Below are 20,855 nucleotides of genomic sequence, written 5' to 3'. Positions count from 1 at the left end.
TAGCAATTAACTGTGGCTTAAAGAACAACAACCCCTTCTAAAGCATGCTGGAGAGTTATTCTATTTCTATTTCTCCTTCTTCTTTCAAAATTACTGCACCTGTTACCCCATTGATCAATTAGGAAGTCTACCTTAAATATAGTTTACACTTAAATTCTCAAGGGAAAAATTAAACCACCTGCTTAATAAAATTACCTTTTGTTTGTGAAGTTGCTCCATCCCTAGGTGATTCTTGGGCAAGGAAAATCAGTATACACCCTGCACTTTCATTCTGTAGTTGAATAGCAAACAAATGACCCAGTGCCTCTTGCATGGTGCACTTTTTTTTTTTTTACATCTGTTTTCCTTGCTTTTGTGTCATGTCTCTGTTTAGCTTTATTGACAAAACAATCTGTGCCTAATGTTTAAACAACATCTGTAAAATGTATTATTAAATTATGTTGGAAGAAAAAGCAGAGCAATTCTATGAAACCCTCTGACCCCCTATTGATTTTTAGATCACAGAAGTTGAAAGGATAATTTGTGAATGTTTTAACATTTATATCTACACAGGTACCTATATTTATAGAATCTTTGATTAGTTATATAAGTATTTGCTACATTATTACCATAACTCAAAAAGAAACTTGACCTTTAACAGTTGAATCTGTTTATTGTAACAAGGGAGATCCTATTTTTTAAAAATAAGTTTATATTTTAGCTGCCAGTGGCATAAATCTCTAAGGATAACATACTTCCCCCCCCCACTAGTAATAAATAGGAGGTGATGCCTGAATGCTTTGCAGTTTTGAAGGCAAAACATGAAGAACTAGGAAAATCTGGAATGTGGAGTAAATCTGAGAACTGCAGAGCTGCTAAATTCACGTGTCACCTCTGATGTTAGGATGCTCCCAGGAATTTTATGCTCCCTGTTGCTGGCGAGTGACTCCACTCTCCATCTCTCCACATAATACTGTATTTCACATACACTATATATTTTGCACCTAAAACCCATATTGCCTTGTTGGGGCATAAAAGGATAATCACTTAACATTAGGTCTTAATAGGAAAGTGTTAGGATGAGAAGTAGTAAGCAAAGAAACTATAAAAGGTATCCAGTACACGCTAGGCTAGAACTCTGCTGAAGCGTCTAAAGTATCCCCCCAAGTAAGACACAATTGCAGGTGCAAGTTTTCATCACAGGAATCCCCAGGTCTGCAACATTACTGTGACCATATGAGGGGCTCTTATTTGACACTTAGATTTTCAATATATAAAAAAGTTTGGTTTACTGAGGAGAGATAAGGAACTGAGTATTGACTTTGTATGTATATATTTGTATTTTCTTTGAAGTTCTACCTAGATACTTAAAGACCTAAAAAATTATCTCATATATGGGCCTCCCCGGTGGCGCAGCGGTTGAGCGCTGGGTTGCGAAGCTGCCCGCGGCCTCTGTGGCGCCGGTTCGATCCCCGGCTGCTCCCCGGCCACCGGAGGAGGATCCCACATGGTGCGCAGACCTCTCCTGCCACCCGCTGCTCCCCTCAGCAGTGTACTTCAGCCCTTCTGCCTGCTCTGCTCCCCGCTCTGGCTCTGGTGAATTCTCTCACCCTCCCGCGCTTCTGACTGTACCCAGTGCATGTATAAACAAAACAAACAAATATAATAAATAAATAAATAAATAATAAAAAACATGCCTCTATAAAAAAAAAAAAAAACTAAAAAAAAAAAATTATCTCATATCAAAATTGAAGATGTTTTTACTTAAATGACTAAATCATTCAACATATTAGTAATATTTTTTCACTTCTGATATAACAGAAGTATTTGTCACAACCACAACATTTTTGAAAAAGCAGGGAGGCGCCCAATGTTATTAGCTATCACTTGGTAAACTAAGTCCTAATTGGGAGGGAGCAAAGGAAAAAGAACACACACATTTAGAACATATAATATATTTCAAAAACTAGCATAACCCAGCATGTTAGATTGAAATATTCAGGCAATGGGCAATGAACTATACAAGCTGATTTTTAAAAAATATATAATTACCTCAAAAACTTAGATAATTAAGGTAGAAATACTGTAACCCAAATTATTTGCTAAATTGCCTCAATTCTCAACATATTTATTTACTTAGATTTATCTCATTTAATAAGCTTCTCATCCCATCTCAGGGCCCAGTTCCTAAAGTACTAATACCAACCATTTTAAGATTCCTCCACTCAGTTTTCATTCTGACAAGTAGACCAAACATAAGAGTCATAAGACATACTTCTTTTAATCCAAATTTTCTCTTAATCAAATTGATCACTTTGCACTTAAATTCCCCATTGTTCCCTCTCCTCCCAAATCCCATCTGCTTTGTCTTTTGTTAGTCAGTAGGGGGGAGTGGAATAATATATATCGCTTATGTTCTGTCACCTCTGGTGGAATAAGAGAACCATCACATACTCTGAGAGAGGGCTACTGGTGCTTAGATGCTGGGCATGTTGTGTTAACATACATTTGAAAACATGTTGAATTGATACCCTCAAAACATATATAATTTTGAAGTATATGAGAACATAAAATCTAAATTCTAGATTTGTTGAAAATCGTGAATTTCAAAGAATCAATATATATGTACATGGATTTCATAGAGGTGACTATGTACAGGTGGGTAGATACTGAAAATAAGATTGTTCTTTGAAATCATATTAAACTGTTGAGTTGTGACTGGAATAATAATGTTTGCCTTTAAGTCATTACATTCTACATTTAATGAGTTAAACAAATAAAAACTAGTACTGTAAAACAATGGTACCTCAATAAAAATGATTTAATTAAGAAAATAAAGAAGCATTACAATGCACCAAAATTTTCTTGGCTCATTTTTCAGTCAAAATCTAACTTACAGCTGCATTGGCCAGGGTTTCTATGACAAGCTAACAACTAGACATGAGTTTATATTTTTCACTTACATACGGTGTATTTTGATACATTATGTTGCTGCCAATAATTATGACTGATCTGCACCCAACCTGCCCTTCAGCATTTTATTAAATCTCTTCAGCAGTGACTCATAGTTCACACAAAATGTACATGTGTGTTAACAAGTTTTAAGAAATCCAAGAAGTAAGACACAACTTTTTAAGAGTCGTGGCTAAATTAAGTGAAGGGGAAATGCTAAAATACTAATAAAGATTTTTTTAACTGTTATTTTCAGAAGGAAGTAACTTGGGCTGGTGCTCAGTACAGGACAAATGTTTACAAGTGCTCAAAAAAAGCTATGTGCATTTTTTTATTATGATAAGGTAAGTTGAAAACCACTTCGTGGTTATGGTTTAGTCTTCAAGAATGTCACAGTTCAAGATTCTCTGACTTCTTCGGTTTCAATACAGTACTGTCTGCATTTCCCCATTTTTGTATCGTATTTCCTACTTAAAGCCTAAAGAGAAAAAATTTTATTATCAGTTCCCTAAAAGAAAAACATTTGTATGAAATTAAGAAATGGATAAAACACAAATCAAATATGGAGAATGTCATTATCCATCACTTTAAGAGAAACCATCTTTCTCGCAACTTTTAGTTACTTGAGGGAAATTCTTTTCTACAAAGTTGTCAGAGTTGAAACAGTTGCCAAAAGCAAAGCAATGAGCTGCAAATAAAAGTCATTTCTAATTTCATCTAGAAGTAGGAGAACTCACACTGCCCAGTGCCAGTTGGGAACAGAATTGTGTTTATGATTCACATAACTAAGTAAAGAGGGACTAAGTTTTATGCCTCTGCAAAGTTGAATCTCAGTGTCAAAAAAAGCCAAGGAAGAGGTCTGTACATGCTTTGGGACAGTATGTTATGCTATGTATTATAACTTTTTTTTGAAGACCCTTGGTTTTCCCTTCTAATTGCTAGACTTAGCAAGTTGTGTTATGATCACTGGCTGTGCCCAGAATCTAGCAAGGTGACATCGACATCCTGCCTGGTGTCTCAGGAATGCCTGCCTGACCCTGCATCCACAAGAATAGCCCAAAAGGTGGCTCACCTGTAGGGAGCAACTTGTTTTGGAATTTGCTCTCTGGTAACAATGTTTATGGATGAAGTTTGCTAGCAACACTGTGGCGGAAGAGATGGCAGGTGTGATAGATCACCTGAAAGGCAGCACTTTGTCTTCCTTAACTAGAGAGCTCACCCTGCCACTCCTTGGCTCTCCAAACGGGAACATTTCCCAAGGAAATACATTTGTGCAGCCTCCAATCTTATTAAAATTGCCTCACCATCAGTTTAACTTTGAAAATATATGGAAATTCAGGTGTGCATGCAAAATTGATGGTTTACCCCATAAAATTGCAGACCATTTTGAAAAGCTAACTTCAAATATGTAGTATCCACAATCTTGATAGCCAATAAAAATTGGCAAGCCAAAAACCTCAGCAGCAACACAGCTCCTGGTAACATTGAGATAGAGCAAGTTTTCTGTTGGTTCCCTATCCACTTGACAAACAGGACTGCAAAAATTGATCTCCCAAGGCTGTAGTAAGGTCATAGAAATTGATAACCCTTACAAGCAATGCCTATGTGAGTCTGTCTGTGTCTTGCAGATAGTGCACTTTGTAAATTAATCCTCCAAAGGCAAATATATTGTAAGTAGCTTGTTATCTCGAAAATACTAAATTGAAGAATACATGGGATTATATTGACAGAAATTACATTTTCTGTAATGGGGTTTAATATATCTGAAATCTCTCCCAAAGGCTCCCAGGCTTTCTAACAGAGAAGGGTCTGTTAATGTAGGTGCAATGGACATCAAGAACAAATTTATTCACCAAAATGGATTAGGCCATGTAATCAGAGATTCTGTAATATTAATCTTTGACACTTATTGAACAGCAAGAAATACTTCTGTCTACAAACTAGAATTCCCAGCCCTCTTCTTTCCCCAGCCAGGCTTTGGACCTTTTCTGGATTTTACTTCAAAGAGGATAAGGTTTCCCCATGATAATCACTAATCTAAAAATATTGGGACAATTAATTAGATACACTTAGTTTTCGAGGCTATTGGATTTCCATACCCTTCAAATATGACTCTAGCTCTGGGTGATTGTATAAAATTTGGCTTTCAGCACATTCACAAAGGGTAATAAATCATACTTTCTCAAAGCCTCCTGCCGCACTGCCATACATTAAGTCAAAATATTGTGGGCTAGTACTTGGTACATAATCTTAGCTTCCCCCAAATCAGGAATTTACACATTTATTTAGAAATAGTATTGCACTGCCCTGAGACATATCAGGGTTTGAATAGCTTCAAAGTAGAAACATAATTTCTTCTTTTCAATAAATGGGAGATAGGAGGAAGGGAAACCCTCCTTGAATACATAGCCCTAATGAAGTCTAACTGAATTTAGTTATTCAATGAGTTTAAACCCCAACTGATATGTGATGGTGGATTTTCTTGTTTCATAGAAAATAGGATGATGCCCCGTGTAGTATCGATTATCTTGAAGGGGGAAAAGCTCCAAAGAGAGAAACATTTACTAGCCCTAGCAAATGTGAATTAGACACTTACACTATAGCTAAGATCTGCCCACGTATAAAGGAGGTGGAAAGAAATGCAGTCTTTCCCCCTTATCTGGGGTTTCAGTTACCTGCAGTCAACCTTGGTCTTAAAATACTACCTAAAATAAGATATTCGAGAGCGAGAGACCACATTCACCTGACTTTTATTACAGTATGTATTGTGACAATTGTTCTATTTCATTAATAGTCTATTGTTAATCTCCTGCCATGCCAAGTGATAAATTAAACTTGACCAGAGGCAGGTATGTAGAGGACAAAGCACAATGTATATGTAGACTTCCGTTCTATCCTTGGTTTCAGGCTTCCCTGGGGGGCTTGGAGCATATATCTCATGGAGAAAGGGAGAGTATGGTACAGTTCTTTCTTTTCCATATTAAGAAGCCTCTCTTGCTTATCATTCAAGGTTTGTTTTCACTGTAGTGTTCACCGGGAGAAAACAGCAACAACTGGGTGTGTCTTCTTCATGCAAAACATTAGCCGCAGGTTGCCAGAAGGGAAACCAACTGCGTGCGCAAGAAGCCAAGTGACTTACCAATTGTTCACTTGGAGGATGGTGAGTCCCGTGTCTTGTGCCAACTGCTTTTTCTGTTCTTCAGAAGGGTAAGGGTGCTGAAAGAGAACAAAAAAGATACATGGATGCATACAGACTTTGGAAAAAAAAATATATATATATGTATCTCATGTAGCTGGTGTAGGGCCTACCACACACTGGGCACCAGGGATTCCACAACAAATATGCATGAGCTGCAGAAAATGAGGTGTGTGCCCATCACATCACATAGAGGCTCTTTTGTCAATAACCTAAGTGTCTAGTGAAGTCTATAATTAAAGGTAAAAATGCTGAGGTGTGTCACTCTTATTAATGGAATACTACATCATCTAATTAATGGCAGTAAAAGACAAGCCAATTACAAAGATTAGTGAAGTGTATAAATAGCTACTTAGGATACTTGCAGAACCTTGATACTGAGTTTATCCTTTAACAGGTTTATTTGTTGCGAACACAAAAAGTTCAGTATGATCTTTATTGTATTTTCTTGGGTTAAAACAAGAATAAGCCCTTTTGACCATAGAAAAGTGTACCACCTTGGTGTAATATTTTTTACAGAAGCACACTTTTTTAAGGCTGGACCACTGAAACCAACAACCTCAGGTTAAGATTCCTAGCAGTTAAACACCATGTTAGAATGATATTCTCACTCTAAAACACCAGATTGCCGGATGCAAATATCAAAATTAAAGAGGATATCTTTTTTTTAGCCACTATTCATTTTAGCTCTTCTGCAAAGCACAAACATGAAATTCAACCAAAGTTGGTTTCATATCTGAATGTCAACACATGCTGAGATGCTGAACACAGGCCAGTATGAGGTCAAAGATCAGCATATTTTGTGTGCGAAGAACAAGCCCAGCTATGTTCCCCATGAGTTAAATAGATAAAAATGTATTATAGGATTAGCTACTAAAATGAAATTCATATCCTCTCCAAAAAAATGTTTAGAATTCTACAGAAATTAGTTTTAGCACAAATACTTTTTGTTCAATAGTGACAATACCTGTATTTGAAATATACATTTCTAAGGCCTACAAGGGAAGCTGAGGCTGCGGCTGCGGTTTCCATATTATAGAGTCATTGACTAATTTGAAGCACTGCAAGTTAGTAAGAAAGCTATTAAAAAAAAAAAAAACTGTATTGAGAGCCAACCCTTTTTTCTGTCATGAATGGGAAAGGGCACCCCGAACTCTCAATTTAACTATCCGTGCCATCAGAAACTAAATTCTGGTCTATTGAATGTTAATTAACATAGCTTTTAATCTCATTAATAATGTCTGATTAGATGCTAAGAAGGCTCGTTAATGACCACTTCAATGCTCTTACATGTAAGTTTAAATGTTCTATATCTATACACATGGGATTCGTTTGTGGAAAGCAGAGATGCAGCAATTTTTCCCATAAGCATTGTCTTTGATTGTCACTTAATCAATAAAAATACAATTAGAATAAGACTTTGCTTTCATGGAATATAGTGCCTTTCTCTAAAGAGGTCTGAGTATATTACAGACAGGATGGTAATTAATCCCCATTATATCCCTTTGAGGGACATAAATGGAATCTATTGTCCCTCCTGTTTTACAGGTGAGGAAACTGGCCAGGGGAAGGCACAGTCAGCAGTGACACAACTCAGTGATATTTCCCGCTTCCCTCCCAGTGTCTAAGCTTCACCATGACCAAAGGATGTGACAAACATCTTTCATGATCTCCACTCATGTCCCTTGATGGAAAACTGCAGATTGCCCACCTTGGCCTGCAAGGGGCCGCACCATCTAGGCCCGTCCACCCTCCAGAGCTTTATGCCTTTTCTCACCCCACCCCACTCTTCGGCCCCCCTGCACATTTCTCCCAACTCTCTAATCCCAGGCTCTGGCTCCATTGTCACCTCCATGTCTCAGCTCCAATGCCAACTTTCCACAGACTTCCTTCTCACGCACATGTTGCCCGTTTTCTTTTTTCCCCTAATAGCAAACATTACTCTCTGAAACACCTGGTCTGAGTATTTGCTTCCTTACTGATGTGTCTCTGCCCGCTCACTTTCCAACTTTAAAGTCCGTACCTTTCTCATTCATCATCCTCCAAGCCCAGATTAGCACATAATAGGAAAACAGCAAATATTCGTGGAACAGAGGAATGGCTATAACTTGCCATGCTACACAGATACTCTCCACTCAGATACAACACAAAAATGTATTCTAATTTTTTTTTTCAAAACCCACTGGAAACATAAGCAATCCAATTTGAGATCCACAACATTACTTTCCTTACTTCATTCCTCAAATTGATGTTGACCCAGAGTTTTCAAATAAAAGTATATAAACCTCATAATAGAATAAGATCATAGGTACAATCACCCTATTCAACATAATGCTCACTGTCACAGGCAAAACCTCATGATTAGATACTAAAAGCAGTCCACTTCTCTAAAGTTTAAAATATAATTCCCACTACAGTAAGCTTTGCCACACAATACAAGCCAAATGAATCTTTTATCATGTGGTTTGATATAGTAGTTCCATGTCTACAACAGTTAAAGAATTGTACATAAGTAAATGTGATCCTATTAATTGTGCAAATTATGTTGCCACTCCCCAACTATGAGACTTTGCACAAGGGACAACTTTTCTAATTCTCAATTTTGTCATCTACAGGCCTACGATGCATCAAAGATAGAGGTTATATAACCAAGCAATGTTTATGTACTATAAATCTGATTTTGAAATATGCAATCTTGAGCACCCAGCTTCCTATGGCACTATTTGCCATATAAAACTGCACACAAGATGTTTCTAATCTATAATATTTTGGGTAATAATATTTGCTTAAAAGTTTGCAGGTCCTTTGGAAGTCTATTTCAGTGTGATTTTTCAATAGAATAAATAGCTATGTCAACATTCTCTTCACTACAGCTGGATGGCAATACCTTTTGGTTAGTCATCTTAATATTATGACCAATATTGGATAAAAATTAATATTTATGCCATTTAACTTTAGTTAACTTTGAAAATTGAGAATTGTCAGTTATTTGTTTTGTGTTTTCAAGACAAATTTTGCATGCCTGTGTGTGAACAAGTTTTACATCCATTCCCTTATAAAGCAAATGGAATTCACATTTTATTTATGCTAGTGGTGGTGTCGGAAAATTCTCTTTGAATCATTAGAATTACCTGAATCATTACAACTTCAAGGAGCAATCAGATGGTCCTCGAAATTTCAGTGCAAATTTAGGTTATTTCTTCACATCATGCAGTCTCTGATTTCATAATTTAAAAATCAAAAAAATAAGAAAGTTCTACCCTTTTTTCTATCACTTTTCATGTGATCTGATTTTAAGTAATTGGAACAAACTGTGTCTAATTTCATGCAGGATAATTGTTAGGCTGCCTCAAGCTATGGAGACCCAGAACTCTGTTTCCATTAAGCAATTTTCAGTTGTTTAGGTGATTATATATATATATATATATATATATATATATATATATACACACACACACACACACACACATATATGTATATAAATGTATGCATGTATTCACACACACACACACATGAAAGAGCCTGGATGAAATTAAATCTTATAATAATCTGGTCACTGTTAAGGGTGGAAAAAGGTATCAACACAATTTCTAAATCCATGTCCATAGCAGTTCAGCTGAATGTTTTTTCTTTTCCTTGTGGGTCTTGGTCTTATTGCCCCATGAACTTTCAATTCTCTGGCAAAAATCTTTAATTGCTAGAACCATGTGACAGTCATGACATCAGGCAGTTAGTCCATAGCCAATAATTCACAAAGCAGTAGTCTTTTTAACTGACATCCAACATATTTGAATATCTTAAATCCTATGCATCATTACTAGATAAGCTTTGGTGGACAGTATGAATTATTCTTTTGTAGATTCCAAAAAATTGACTTAACAAGAACCTGACATACCACAAGTAAGGCAGCTGCAAAAACATTCAAAGCCCTGTTGCTTTCTTCCCACAGGACCACTGAGGCCATGGGGGCAAAAAAGTTGTCATTTTGCAAGAGATAAAGAAAAGTGCCATTTTAGGAAGAAAAAGTGAGGAATTCATGCCAGCCATCGCAACTAAGTGCCTAGGTGAGCCCTTGCTGGACACCTTTGCTACTTATGACTGCATCTAAGCAGCAAGGACACTAGTTTAAGAAAGATCAGTGGGTCCTTGTGAAGCCAAGACGGATGGCACTTGCCAGATATACCAATCAACCTCATCACTTTGGGATATCAAAGCAAATTTGACCACAGTCCAATAGACAGTGACAGGAGACCTCGCCTTTGTTGTGTACATTAGCCTCATGCCATTATCTCTTAAAAGCTTAATTATTTGCAAACAATTGATCAAGATGGGAATTTGAGAAAGGATATGCAAGGGCCATTGGGAGAGCTGCAATGCATTAAGAGAGCAAACAAAATTACCTTTAGATCTTACAATAAGAATTAACGATTGAGACGGGAGAGCTAGGCAGTACAGTAGCTGCCAGGGCTCTTTCTCCAGTGTTTCCCATTTGATCTGCATTAACACCTCAGGAATGAGTGAAAGCCATAAAACAGTGATTATGTATGGGTAAAGCTGACCCTCCCTTCCAGCATTCAATCTGCACACATGTATCAGGCTGGCTTCACTGGCGAGCAGAGATGCTGGGCTCAGAGGAGAAATAAGTGACTTGCGGGCAGTGAAAGCCCAGCTAAAGGGAATAACTCATAAAATGATCACCCTTATTTCAATTATCAACACCCTGGCTTCTCTTTTCCAGTGTAAGATTCTGGCTGAAATACAAACCATTTGCCACTCTTCCTGTGTTTCTGGATCTGACGTGTGAATTCTAATAATGACCTAGTAGAACAGTGATTGCTTAATAATCCCATCAAAGAATAAAATGATCCCCAGAGTATATGTCCTGTGTAATAGAAATAGTGAAAGTAATGTCTGAAAAAAAATCTAAAAATAGCTTATGTAAAAGTGAAGTCTGAACTGTCACTTTACCATCCTCGAAGAATAGACAGTGACAGCAAGAAAATGGCAAGTTTCTAAAGAAAGTTATCTCTGCACCATTCCAATTTTATTTCTGCAGGCTGGGATGAGAGGGGGGTTTGAGGTTGGTTGTGTGGTATTCACAAATTGATGATACATTGGAAGAAAATTTATTTATTTATGTAAACAATCAAGCAGTCTCTTTCAGATGAGCATCAATGGGGAACAGGGAGCTCTTCATTACTCACAGATGGAAAATGTCCAGCCCTATATCTTAAAGATATCCTTGACCAAATGTACCCCTTTCATCAAATTTTCCACCCCTGACTGCAAATGTGGATGCCAAGACAGTGATGAACTTTATCTTATCTACCCTAGTAACTAAGTTTCAATAACGTTCCCTCCCTCACTGTCTTGCCCACTCTAACAGCACATTGTAATGGCAGCAGAAAATTTGAAAATAATCCTGTACAGAGCTCGCTGGTGAGATAATGGAAGGCTACGCTGCCCCTTCTCAAGCCTCAGATTAGTAATTTCTTGTGACACAGAACTGCCTCTATACCGAAACTGCAAAACAGCTATAACAAAGCAATAGAGGTGGAAGCAATTTTCAAGCAAAATGTTACATGCTATACTTTAAAAGGTATGGGAATAGGTACCGGGGGAGCTGATCTAACAGGAGGAATTATGGCAACTGTCCAATATAACCCTTATCAAGGCAATGTTCTGTTGCTTGGCTGAATACGTTGGAAGAACAATTTCGGAACTTCTTTTATCCTTTTTCCTCCAGTCCTTTGCCTCCTCCACAGCTAAGTTTAATGCATTAATATAAGTTGACCTTGAGCTAAACTCTGGCATGTGATGGAGAGATACTCCCTCTAAAGAAAAAAAAAAATCTGCCATATGACTTTTAACTATTAGATATCAGTGTTCCTTTAAAACTTCTACTGAAGTCTTGTCTCTAAGAGAGAGAGGGTAATTTTAATTGCGGGTCTAAGTTAAAATAATCAGCTGTATATTTGACCTTAAAGAGGATAAGCAGAAACTTGCTAACCAAATATATTTATATTTGTTTAACACATTTTTTGCCTATAAAAACTTCTCCCACTTTAAATAAACTTGCAGCTATTTTCTCCTTATGCATTGACTATGAATAGCTTACACTGTGACAATTACATTGATCTAGGATACTTTTTCCCTTTAAAAAAATCCATAATGCTCCCCTATTGTCTTTCAGCTTTATGAATTAGTTTTACTGTTTCAGTGAATGCTTTTTTGTCTTCTGACTGCACATTATCAAAGAGACACTTTGTGCCTCCTATTTGCATTACAAAAGCAGTGCACCGTGCAGTCGAAGAACATAGCCTGAATGCATAGTAGTTGAGTCCTGCATCCTCACACATGCTGGAATCAAAAGAATGGCGGTGTCCAACGGGCTAAGAAGCCAAACATGTTTGCAGCACCATTGGTGAAGTCACAGAATTTCAACCGGCTTTCTTAATTTTCCACCAACTTCCTGGATTGCCTAGTTGCTCAGATGAAATGTGCCCCATTTACTGTTCAGCAGGCACTTTGTCTGAAGTCTATTCAAGGCATTTGCCAAACAATCCTTCCGATTTCTTACATATCCAGCAAGAGTTATAGGAAGTTGCTAGTGGGGGTATGCAAGTAGAAAAGTCAGGTGGAACCTCTAAACTCCATCTTATCACATGAAAATGACCTAATTGTGAAAGGAAATGTTCAACACTGAGTAACAGCACGATGCAATATTTTCTTTCGCACTAATGAGACTATATTTATAATACAAAACAGTGAAAACATTGTCTGATAATTAATTGAAGAGGCCAATACTAAAACCCCTTGCTGTCTCTCTTATCTGATCTTATAATTTCTTGTAAATATCAATTAAACATAAAACAAAAATTAAATTTTAAAAAAGATGCTTGTAGTAAGAGATTTCATAGTCCTTTTTATTGGGGATTTTTAAAAAGTTGCTTACAATTCTATATTAATAGCGGTATTTTAGATGTAGTCCTTATTAGCTAGATATATGTTACAAGAATATTTTGAAGTATATGCATTAAAGATATAAAATTTAGACTCTAAATTAGCAATTACTTATATCCTTCTCCTAAAAGTATTAAAATTCATGAAGAGTGCTAAAATTATTTTGAATAGTTATGATTATTAATGAACTCCCTGAATATTGATTTCTTAGAAGAAGACCACGGCTATAAAGGGAAACACAAAAAGTCCAATAAGAAAATCAAGGTGGCAGGAGCAGCGGGCAGGGGTAGGGATGGGATGGGGATGGGGAAGAAAACCCACACTTTACTTCTGTGTCCTTTGAATCATTTTAAGTAAGAGCTGACTTGAACTCTTACTGATTGTCAGTAGGGCAAACACTTAACATGCACTACCTCAAGGACTCTTGGTAACCCCTGACAGTACAGATGATGCTGAGCCCCATTTCACCGGGGAGGAAACTGAGGCTTTAGCTAGATCAAAAACACACAATACACTCACAACTACTTAGATCTGAGGCCAGTTCTGTCCTCTCAGGTGTTTCTCTACATGGCTGCACTCCCACTGACAGTTCTTTCCCATGTCTCCATTCCATTTTTTTAAAAAAAGATTTATTTATTTATTTATACAAGCACTGGGTACAGTCAGAAGAGCGGGAGGGTGAGAGAATTCACCAGAGCCAGAGCGGGGAGCAGAACAGGCAGACTGAAGAAATACACTGCTGAGGGGAGCAGCATGTGTGGCAGGAGAGGTCTGCGCGCCATGTGTGACCCTCGCCAGCGGCGGGGGATGAAACCAGCTCTGCAGAGGCTGCGGGCAGCTTCACAGCCCAGCGCTCAACTGCTGCGCCACCAGGGGAGGCCCTCCATTCCATTTTTAAGCTACACATTTTAAAACCATAACATAGTATAGTGAAGCATGAGCGATATTATTGATTGTGATGAGCAGTGATTAAAATGCTGCAGTTTTAACACCCTTCATCCAAGAGAGTCTCTGCTGTCCAGCCCACCACTCACACCCACAAGCCACAGCTCCTGCCCTGGGGACAGACATCAAGGGGCAGGGGTTGTGCTGAAGGGTGAAAGTTAGATCACCAGAACCTCACTCCACTTTCTCCAGCATCCAACCAAAGAACTCTACTAATAGTAGCTTAGTGATACCAGTAAGAGTGGTAAGAGCAGTCATGGTGGTGGCTACCAAGAAGGCACAAGGTGCTCTTACCAATACTTCACATGCACTGACTTGATAAATTGCCACTAAACCTTGGGAAATAGGCACAACTATTATACTCATTCTACAGATGAGGAAACTTAGGCACAGAAAGGACAAATAACAATCTCATGTTCACACAGCTCATCAGCAGTAGAACTGGCATTTGAAATTTTGTGGTAATATCTAAGTTGGGAAAACTCATTTCCAAACTATTTTTAAATGATAGGTACAGCAATACCACCCATTTCTGATGACTTAAGCATGTGTGTATATATATATATATATATATATATATATATATATATATATGATGATTACTACTATTCATTTTAGACATAAGCTATGATTTAAATGTGTGTGTTAACATGTCTTCTGTTTCTGTAACTCACTTCTGTTAATGGAATTAACAGTAGATTTTGCTACAGGATATAAAACTCAATGAAAACTAATATGTCCACCACTTTATTAATACTTGTAACACTGCTTACCAATACGGGAATGATGGTGGTTTACATACGAGAACACGCTTTAAGGATCATGGAAACAAATCCCCGCCATTCCACCCAACTACACTACAACATGCCTTTAATTGTCTGCTTTGAAATAATTTGTTCTGTTTTTTTTGTTGTTGTTGTCAATTACTTTCATTTCTTATGTGATTCTTAATCAAATGTGAGTTAAATTACATTTGGAATCATTTCATTTTAGGAGAATACTAATAAAAACACATGAATACCATTCCCATTCACAATGCAACAAACCCAGTTCTACACCCAATAAATATTTGTTGTATGACTGATGAGCATCACCGAGGTTAGAGATACCCCCAAAAGCCTCAACTAGCATGGATATGTAGATTATTTCACATAAACATCAGAAAATTAGCAACCCCATTCAACAATTATTCATCCTTTTCACTCATAATTATATGATGTTATATATATCTATATATGTATATTTATATAATGCTTATTCTGTGCCAAGCAATGTTGGTAGTGCTTTACAAGTATTCACTCATTTAATGCTTATAATAAATCTATGAGGTGTTTTTAACTCTACAGATGAGGAAACTGAGGCACAGTCTAAATTACCTGCAAGTGAGATGGAGCTGGGATTTGACATTAAGAAGTCTAGTTCTGATAAGCCAGAAAAAAAAGAAAAATACCGGATGGTCTCACTCATAGCAGGAATCTAGAAAACTTAAATAAGGGACCAGGAAAAAGAATCACTATAAGGAAGAAAATATCAAAATCAACAAACAACTATGAACCAGAGACATCTATGGGTGGTTGGGGAAAGGAGGTCTTGGGGTCAAAATAAGGGAGTTGTAATTGTATGGGGAATATAAAAATAAAATTTAAAAAAAAACAGTATAATAAAAAAAAAGAAGAAGTCTAGTTCTGTAGCCATGGCATTTATTACTGTGTTATTTGATTTGTCCTTTTTAGCATGTATAATTTCCCCCAAAGCTTCTACAAAATGCACTCCAATTTATTTATTTGTTTCAAAAGTTCCTTGTCCAGTCACCAACTGCAGTGTAATGAAATTCAAGTTCTCCATCTCACGGGACCTACCACAGGACTGAAGAAAGCAAAAAGGAGACTGTTTGGCATCCAGTCTCTTCCCCAAGAATTTCATTTTAACAAATAAACCAACAGTGGCACACCATGCTGGATCACTTTTCTGAAAAGAAAGCTCATGACCACTTTGTACAATAACTCCAGTGAAACAAGGATCTTTTTCAAGCTACATACAGCTCATCTCTGCCTTTTCAGAGAACATGCCAACTAAAAGGAGACCTATCATCAACCTGAGGAAGACTTTCTCCACTTTAAAAAGCAGAGTGAAAGGGTTTTGAAAGCATTAAGAGAAAAGAAAAGAATATGAAATATAACCATAGCAGTTTGCAATGAGTCTGTTGACAGTAACCATGATTGCCTTTACAGATGCCCTGACTAGCATTAAATATTCAGGAAAAATCCTCGTATAAAGAATAAAGTATCCATAAGTTTGAAGCAACGACAGAACATTTGGTGAGATTTTTTTTTTTTTTTTTGAAAAAGGGAGAAATCTAGAGATAGGGAGAGAGATGGAGAATTCATACTGTTCCCAATATGACTAAAGACCCCTGGAACTGGTACTCATTCTCTAGTGCTAATTTTACCACTTAAATTACAGCGATGGTGTAGCCTCATCTCATTAGAGATCATTGTCCCCAGTAGACAGTTGTGTTTATGGGGGACTCTGGCTGTTCCACACCTGCTGATCAGGTTGCTATGTGATCAAGGCTGCATACAAACAGCAGACTCGAGCTTGCTGGACTGCGACTGATGAGCCCGGGCTAATTCAGGGGTGATTATGTAGTTTACTGGACCACTAAACCTCTTTAAGCTTGTAATTACTGCCTATTTGAGTAAAGAACATTCAAAAGCAATTCACTGCATCATGCCTGCCACAGCTGGAAGCAGGCTGCCAGCAGTCTGTGGGGACATTAAAATCTACAGGGACGTGGATTGAAGCCCAGCAAGCAGACACTGCCACCAGCACCCGCAGCCAAGTGCGTGCACATTCCCGCTCACCTCTCCTGACCAAGCTTACCATTAAAGGTGCAATGAAAACTATAGAACAGCCATAAAGATGACAAATAATGGAAGGTAATGGTACAAACTACATTTTAATGATTTCCCCCTTTGTAAAGCTAAAATGTAAAAAGTCTTTTCACAATGAGAGAGAGAGAGAGAGCTTTAAATAATACACATGGTTGAGGTTTACTGTGTACTTGCTAAAAGTTCCATCCAAAAAATGCCAACTTGAAAACAAAATGCCCACCTTTTATGCATTCTAAAGGAACTGGAATGTGTAGTCATTTTAGATCTCTTCCACCCACTTAGCTGCTGTGTTTATAATCTTAGCTGGGAAAATATTGTTTAGCTAGTTGATTGACATTTTCTAAAATCACATGTGTAGGTTTTTGCTGCTAAAGAATTAAAATGCCGCTCAGACACCTGAGTGAAATTTACTTTCAAGAGTCAGAGAAGATTTAAGAAAAAAAATATATCAGTATTTATCAATGTTCTCATTTTCTTTTGCTGTCACCTTAACAACTGCAGTTCTTTTGTATAACAAAAGTGTAAAACATGCTTTGCATTGCTGCGGGTGTAATTATTACTTGTCTCTAAGTAACAAAAAAAGACTGGAACTTAATGAAGGGGGATTAAGTTAATTTCTTTTTTAGCTAACAGTTTCCTGTCTCTTAAAATGCAGGCCCTGGTGAACATAATGTTCAAGGAAGGAAAAACTAAGCTTTTTATTTCACTAAAATCTCCACTTTGGAATATTGATATTAAAATATTAAGATGATGTTTATTCTTTAAAAGTATGTAAATTTGGTATTAAATAAAGCCACAGAAATCCTCTCTGACTACTCCATCCAAAGTCCACAGATCCAGGGGGTTTATGTGTTATCTAGACATCATTCCTATTAATATTCATTAGATGGGTCTGCTTGCATTTTTATAAGCTGTGAGAGAGGCAAAAGAAACAATCAGAATTCTTTAACACACAGGCATTATCAATTCAACATATGCCAAATAGCAGAGCACCCAGATCTGAAGTTAAGATTCAAATGCAATTTACCTTTACTAAGCTAATTTTCATGAAAACTCTTTTTCCTTTACTCATTGTAGTCTAAGCTATTTAATTATCTCTATTCTCTGCAACATACACTTCAATTTTTAATTTAAGAGATTATTCAGCACTATACTTTATCTTGGTTAACAACAAAACACTTATCTTACCATCAAACTTAGGAGAATTTCCCCTCAAGAAAAAAAGCCTAAAAACTTTAAATTGTTTTAGTAATAAGATTACCTTTATCTTTACGAACCTTCTTAAGCAAACCCTTTCTAACTCCCCAAAGCATTTATTGATGTTAATTCACTGTCTGTCTCCAGAGTGGATTATAGAAGGAAGAGTCTTGGTCAAAATTTGGGTGGATCCCTAGTATTTGTTTCCCAAATTATGTTTTCTTAATCGATTCAGTCTAAACAGACAGAGAAATGCTAGCGTGGCTGCGGACTCACTCCCGTGGGGCTCTCCCAGATCTCACAGATGCTCAGGAAACATCCTAGAGAGGGAAAAAGCCAGATCTGTCACCAGCAAGACTACAAGATAAAGCAGCATTAACAAGGGCATTCATCAAAGTTAACTTGAAGACCGGTTTGGGCTTCTTTTTTTTTTTTTTTTAAGGATTTTATTTATTTATTTTTGCGTAGAAGAACTGGGGTGTAGGCCAGATGTGTGGGGGCCGAGTGAAAGGATTCAATAGCGCTATGACTTAACCCCTTCTTTTTTTTTTTTTTTTAAAGACTGAGTTTGGGTGATTCCTCACAGTCCTAACATATGCATAACTTTCCATTTTCAGAGTTTTTTAAATTACAGTTTACCAATGTTGAGCCTTCTAATTAATTGATTAGTTTGGAAAGACAGGTAATACTGCCCTCATTCTATAGGAGAAAAAACAAACTCAGGGCAGACACATGGCAGGTTGGTGACCAGGAGCCAAGGCCTCCTACTTCTCTGTCTAGTTCTCTTTACAGTCCACTGAAGCTCAAAGTTTATCTTATTCATGATAAAAGAAAAAGCTGGACCCACAACTATCAGAAACCCACTGTGAATGGGGGAAGACCCAGCTTCTGTTTTAATAGGTAAACATGCATTGCCCTAGACTCAAGGTGAAACAGGACTCAAGATCAAATCAAGCAAAGCAGAACACCTTTTCGACTGACTGTCAACATATCTAAAAAAACCTATATCGTAATCTAACAGGAAAAGCTGAAAAGTCTTACAAAATGGCATTTGGTCCCTCAAAGACAGGTTTTGGCCTTAGCCACTGTCCTGGTGGACTCCTCTTGGAAACCACTAGACTTAAGTTTATTTAGTGTGTCTTTCATTGCTGTTTCATGTGGGACATCAGGATGAGAAGTCCATATACAAGGGGTCTAATTTTCCCCCTTCCTAAATCATCTCAGAGGACAGCCTGGGCCTGGAGAGTAGTCATCAGTCTGTTTCTGCTTCAGGGATGTGGTTACACATTGACAAGTGGCAGATCTAAAGGAAAACATTTAAGAATTATTGACTTGAGGAGGAAGAGCCAGGTATGCTGAGTTAGTCAGATAGCTGAAATTTTTGTTCTGGAACCCATACAAACTGTGCAAATGTCACCAAAGCATTTCAGTCTCTGAGTCTCAGCTTCCTCATCAGTAACATGAGGATGACAAAACTGAAAACAGTCACATAAGACAACATATGTCCAGTAGCTGAACACAGTGCCCGGTCTGTATCTAGCACTTAGTGAACAGACGCTGAATTTGAAGACTTTCAAGGTTGGGCTAGTCTATGTAAAAAGTCATAAAATATGTATCATTTCCATTTGAAGGGAAGATGATCTGACTAGGCAATCTCAGTATTTTTTTTTCCTAGTGTTAAATTAGGTTTTAATATTTTCTTGCAGTTTTCTTTATTTGGATACATTCACTTCTAGAATATCTAAAGGGAAGCCAGGCTTCAAGGTCAGTCACACAGGACCCCCCACCGAGGAAGGCCTGGTTTAATGCACTGCTGTCATCATCTTGAAATTCTTTGCAATTCTTTTAAGAAGCCCTGCATTTTCAAGTTGCAGTTTGTGTGGAAAAAGTACACATTCTCCACACAGCCCATAACTGGTCCTGCTGAAAGGAAAGAAGGTCATGTTTTTCATATCAGATATTTTATACTCAGCTACAATCCTGCTGGAATTTGTTTGAGCTTCACAGAAGTAAGTAATTACAATGTTCTTACTAAAAGAGCGTAAGAAACACTAAGAAAGCAAGATGTAGGAGGCGGGACTGACACTGAATATGTACTCAGGCCTCAGCACATGAGTAAGGACACTTAAATGACCCTCCAGTGGCCTTCAAGGGTTCACATGCTCCTGTAAGTGCCTAAATCACCCTTGGGGACTGACTGTGGCACCAAGAAAGTACTCCATATTATAAAGCGTATGGGGGAAAGAATCAATAATCCGAAACCTTGAAGGTGTGAGGCCATTATGGCTCACTGGACTTCGGGTGTTTGAGAGCCTTTGTCTTTGGTGGCTGGAAGTCAGAAGTGGCAATTCGCCCACCTTCCTTGGCAGGGGATGAGTGCCACATTTGGCAGAAAAGTGTGCTCTCGAGAAAAGGGAGCAGAGAATCTTTTGGCCTGGGCTCCAGTTAGGATAGATCAAGAGTGAGAACTCACCCTTGCATGCCAACCAAATGCCACTGTAATTAAAAACAAATCTTTGGAAATACGGTATTTGGAAATTATTTCAATTTCAGTACGTTCCCAATATGAACTCATCAAGAGTTAACAGTGAATTCATCCCTTGATTTTTGGAGGGAAAATGCCATTTTTTTTAAGTCTTTTTAAACAGAATTCTACTATATTATAATGAAATAAGCAAACTAAAGAAAGAAATATACATAATAAGATATGAAGTTTTAGAAACCTTCGG

The 20,855-nt window shown here is 37.5% G+C and overlaps 1 protein-coding gene across 1 annotated transcript in view; it reads right to left on the bottom strand.

Moving 5' to 3' along the window:
* The window catches only part of MEIS1 (Meis homeobox 1), a 131,362-nt gene that overhangs the window by 17,027 nt on the left and 93,480 nt on the right, over positions 1-20,855 (bottom strand). Inside the window, exon 9 of the mRNA XM_037527506.2 lies at positions 6,071-6,147. Within this exon, the coding sequence (XP_037383403.1) occupies positions 6,071-6,147 (77 nt within the window). The remainder of the gene's footprint in view (positions 1-6,070; positions 6,148-20,855) is intronic.

Source organism: Talpa occidentalis, unplaced genomic scaffold (genome assembly GCF_014898055.3).
Source record: "Talpa occidentalis isolate TD23 unplaced genomic scaffold, MPIMG_talOcc4v2.1 talOcc4.5, whole genome shotgun sequence".
Classification (NCBI taxonomy): domain Eukaryota; kingdom Metazoa; phylum Chordata; class Mammalia; order Eulipotyphla; family Talpidae; genus Talpa; species Talpa occidentalis.
This window is presented reverse-complemented; position numbering and strand designations above follow the sequence as displayed.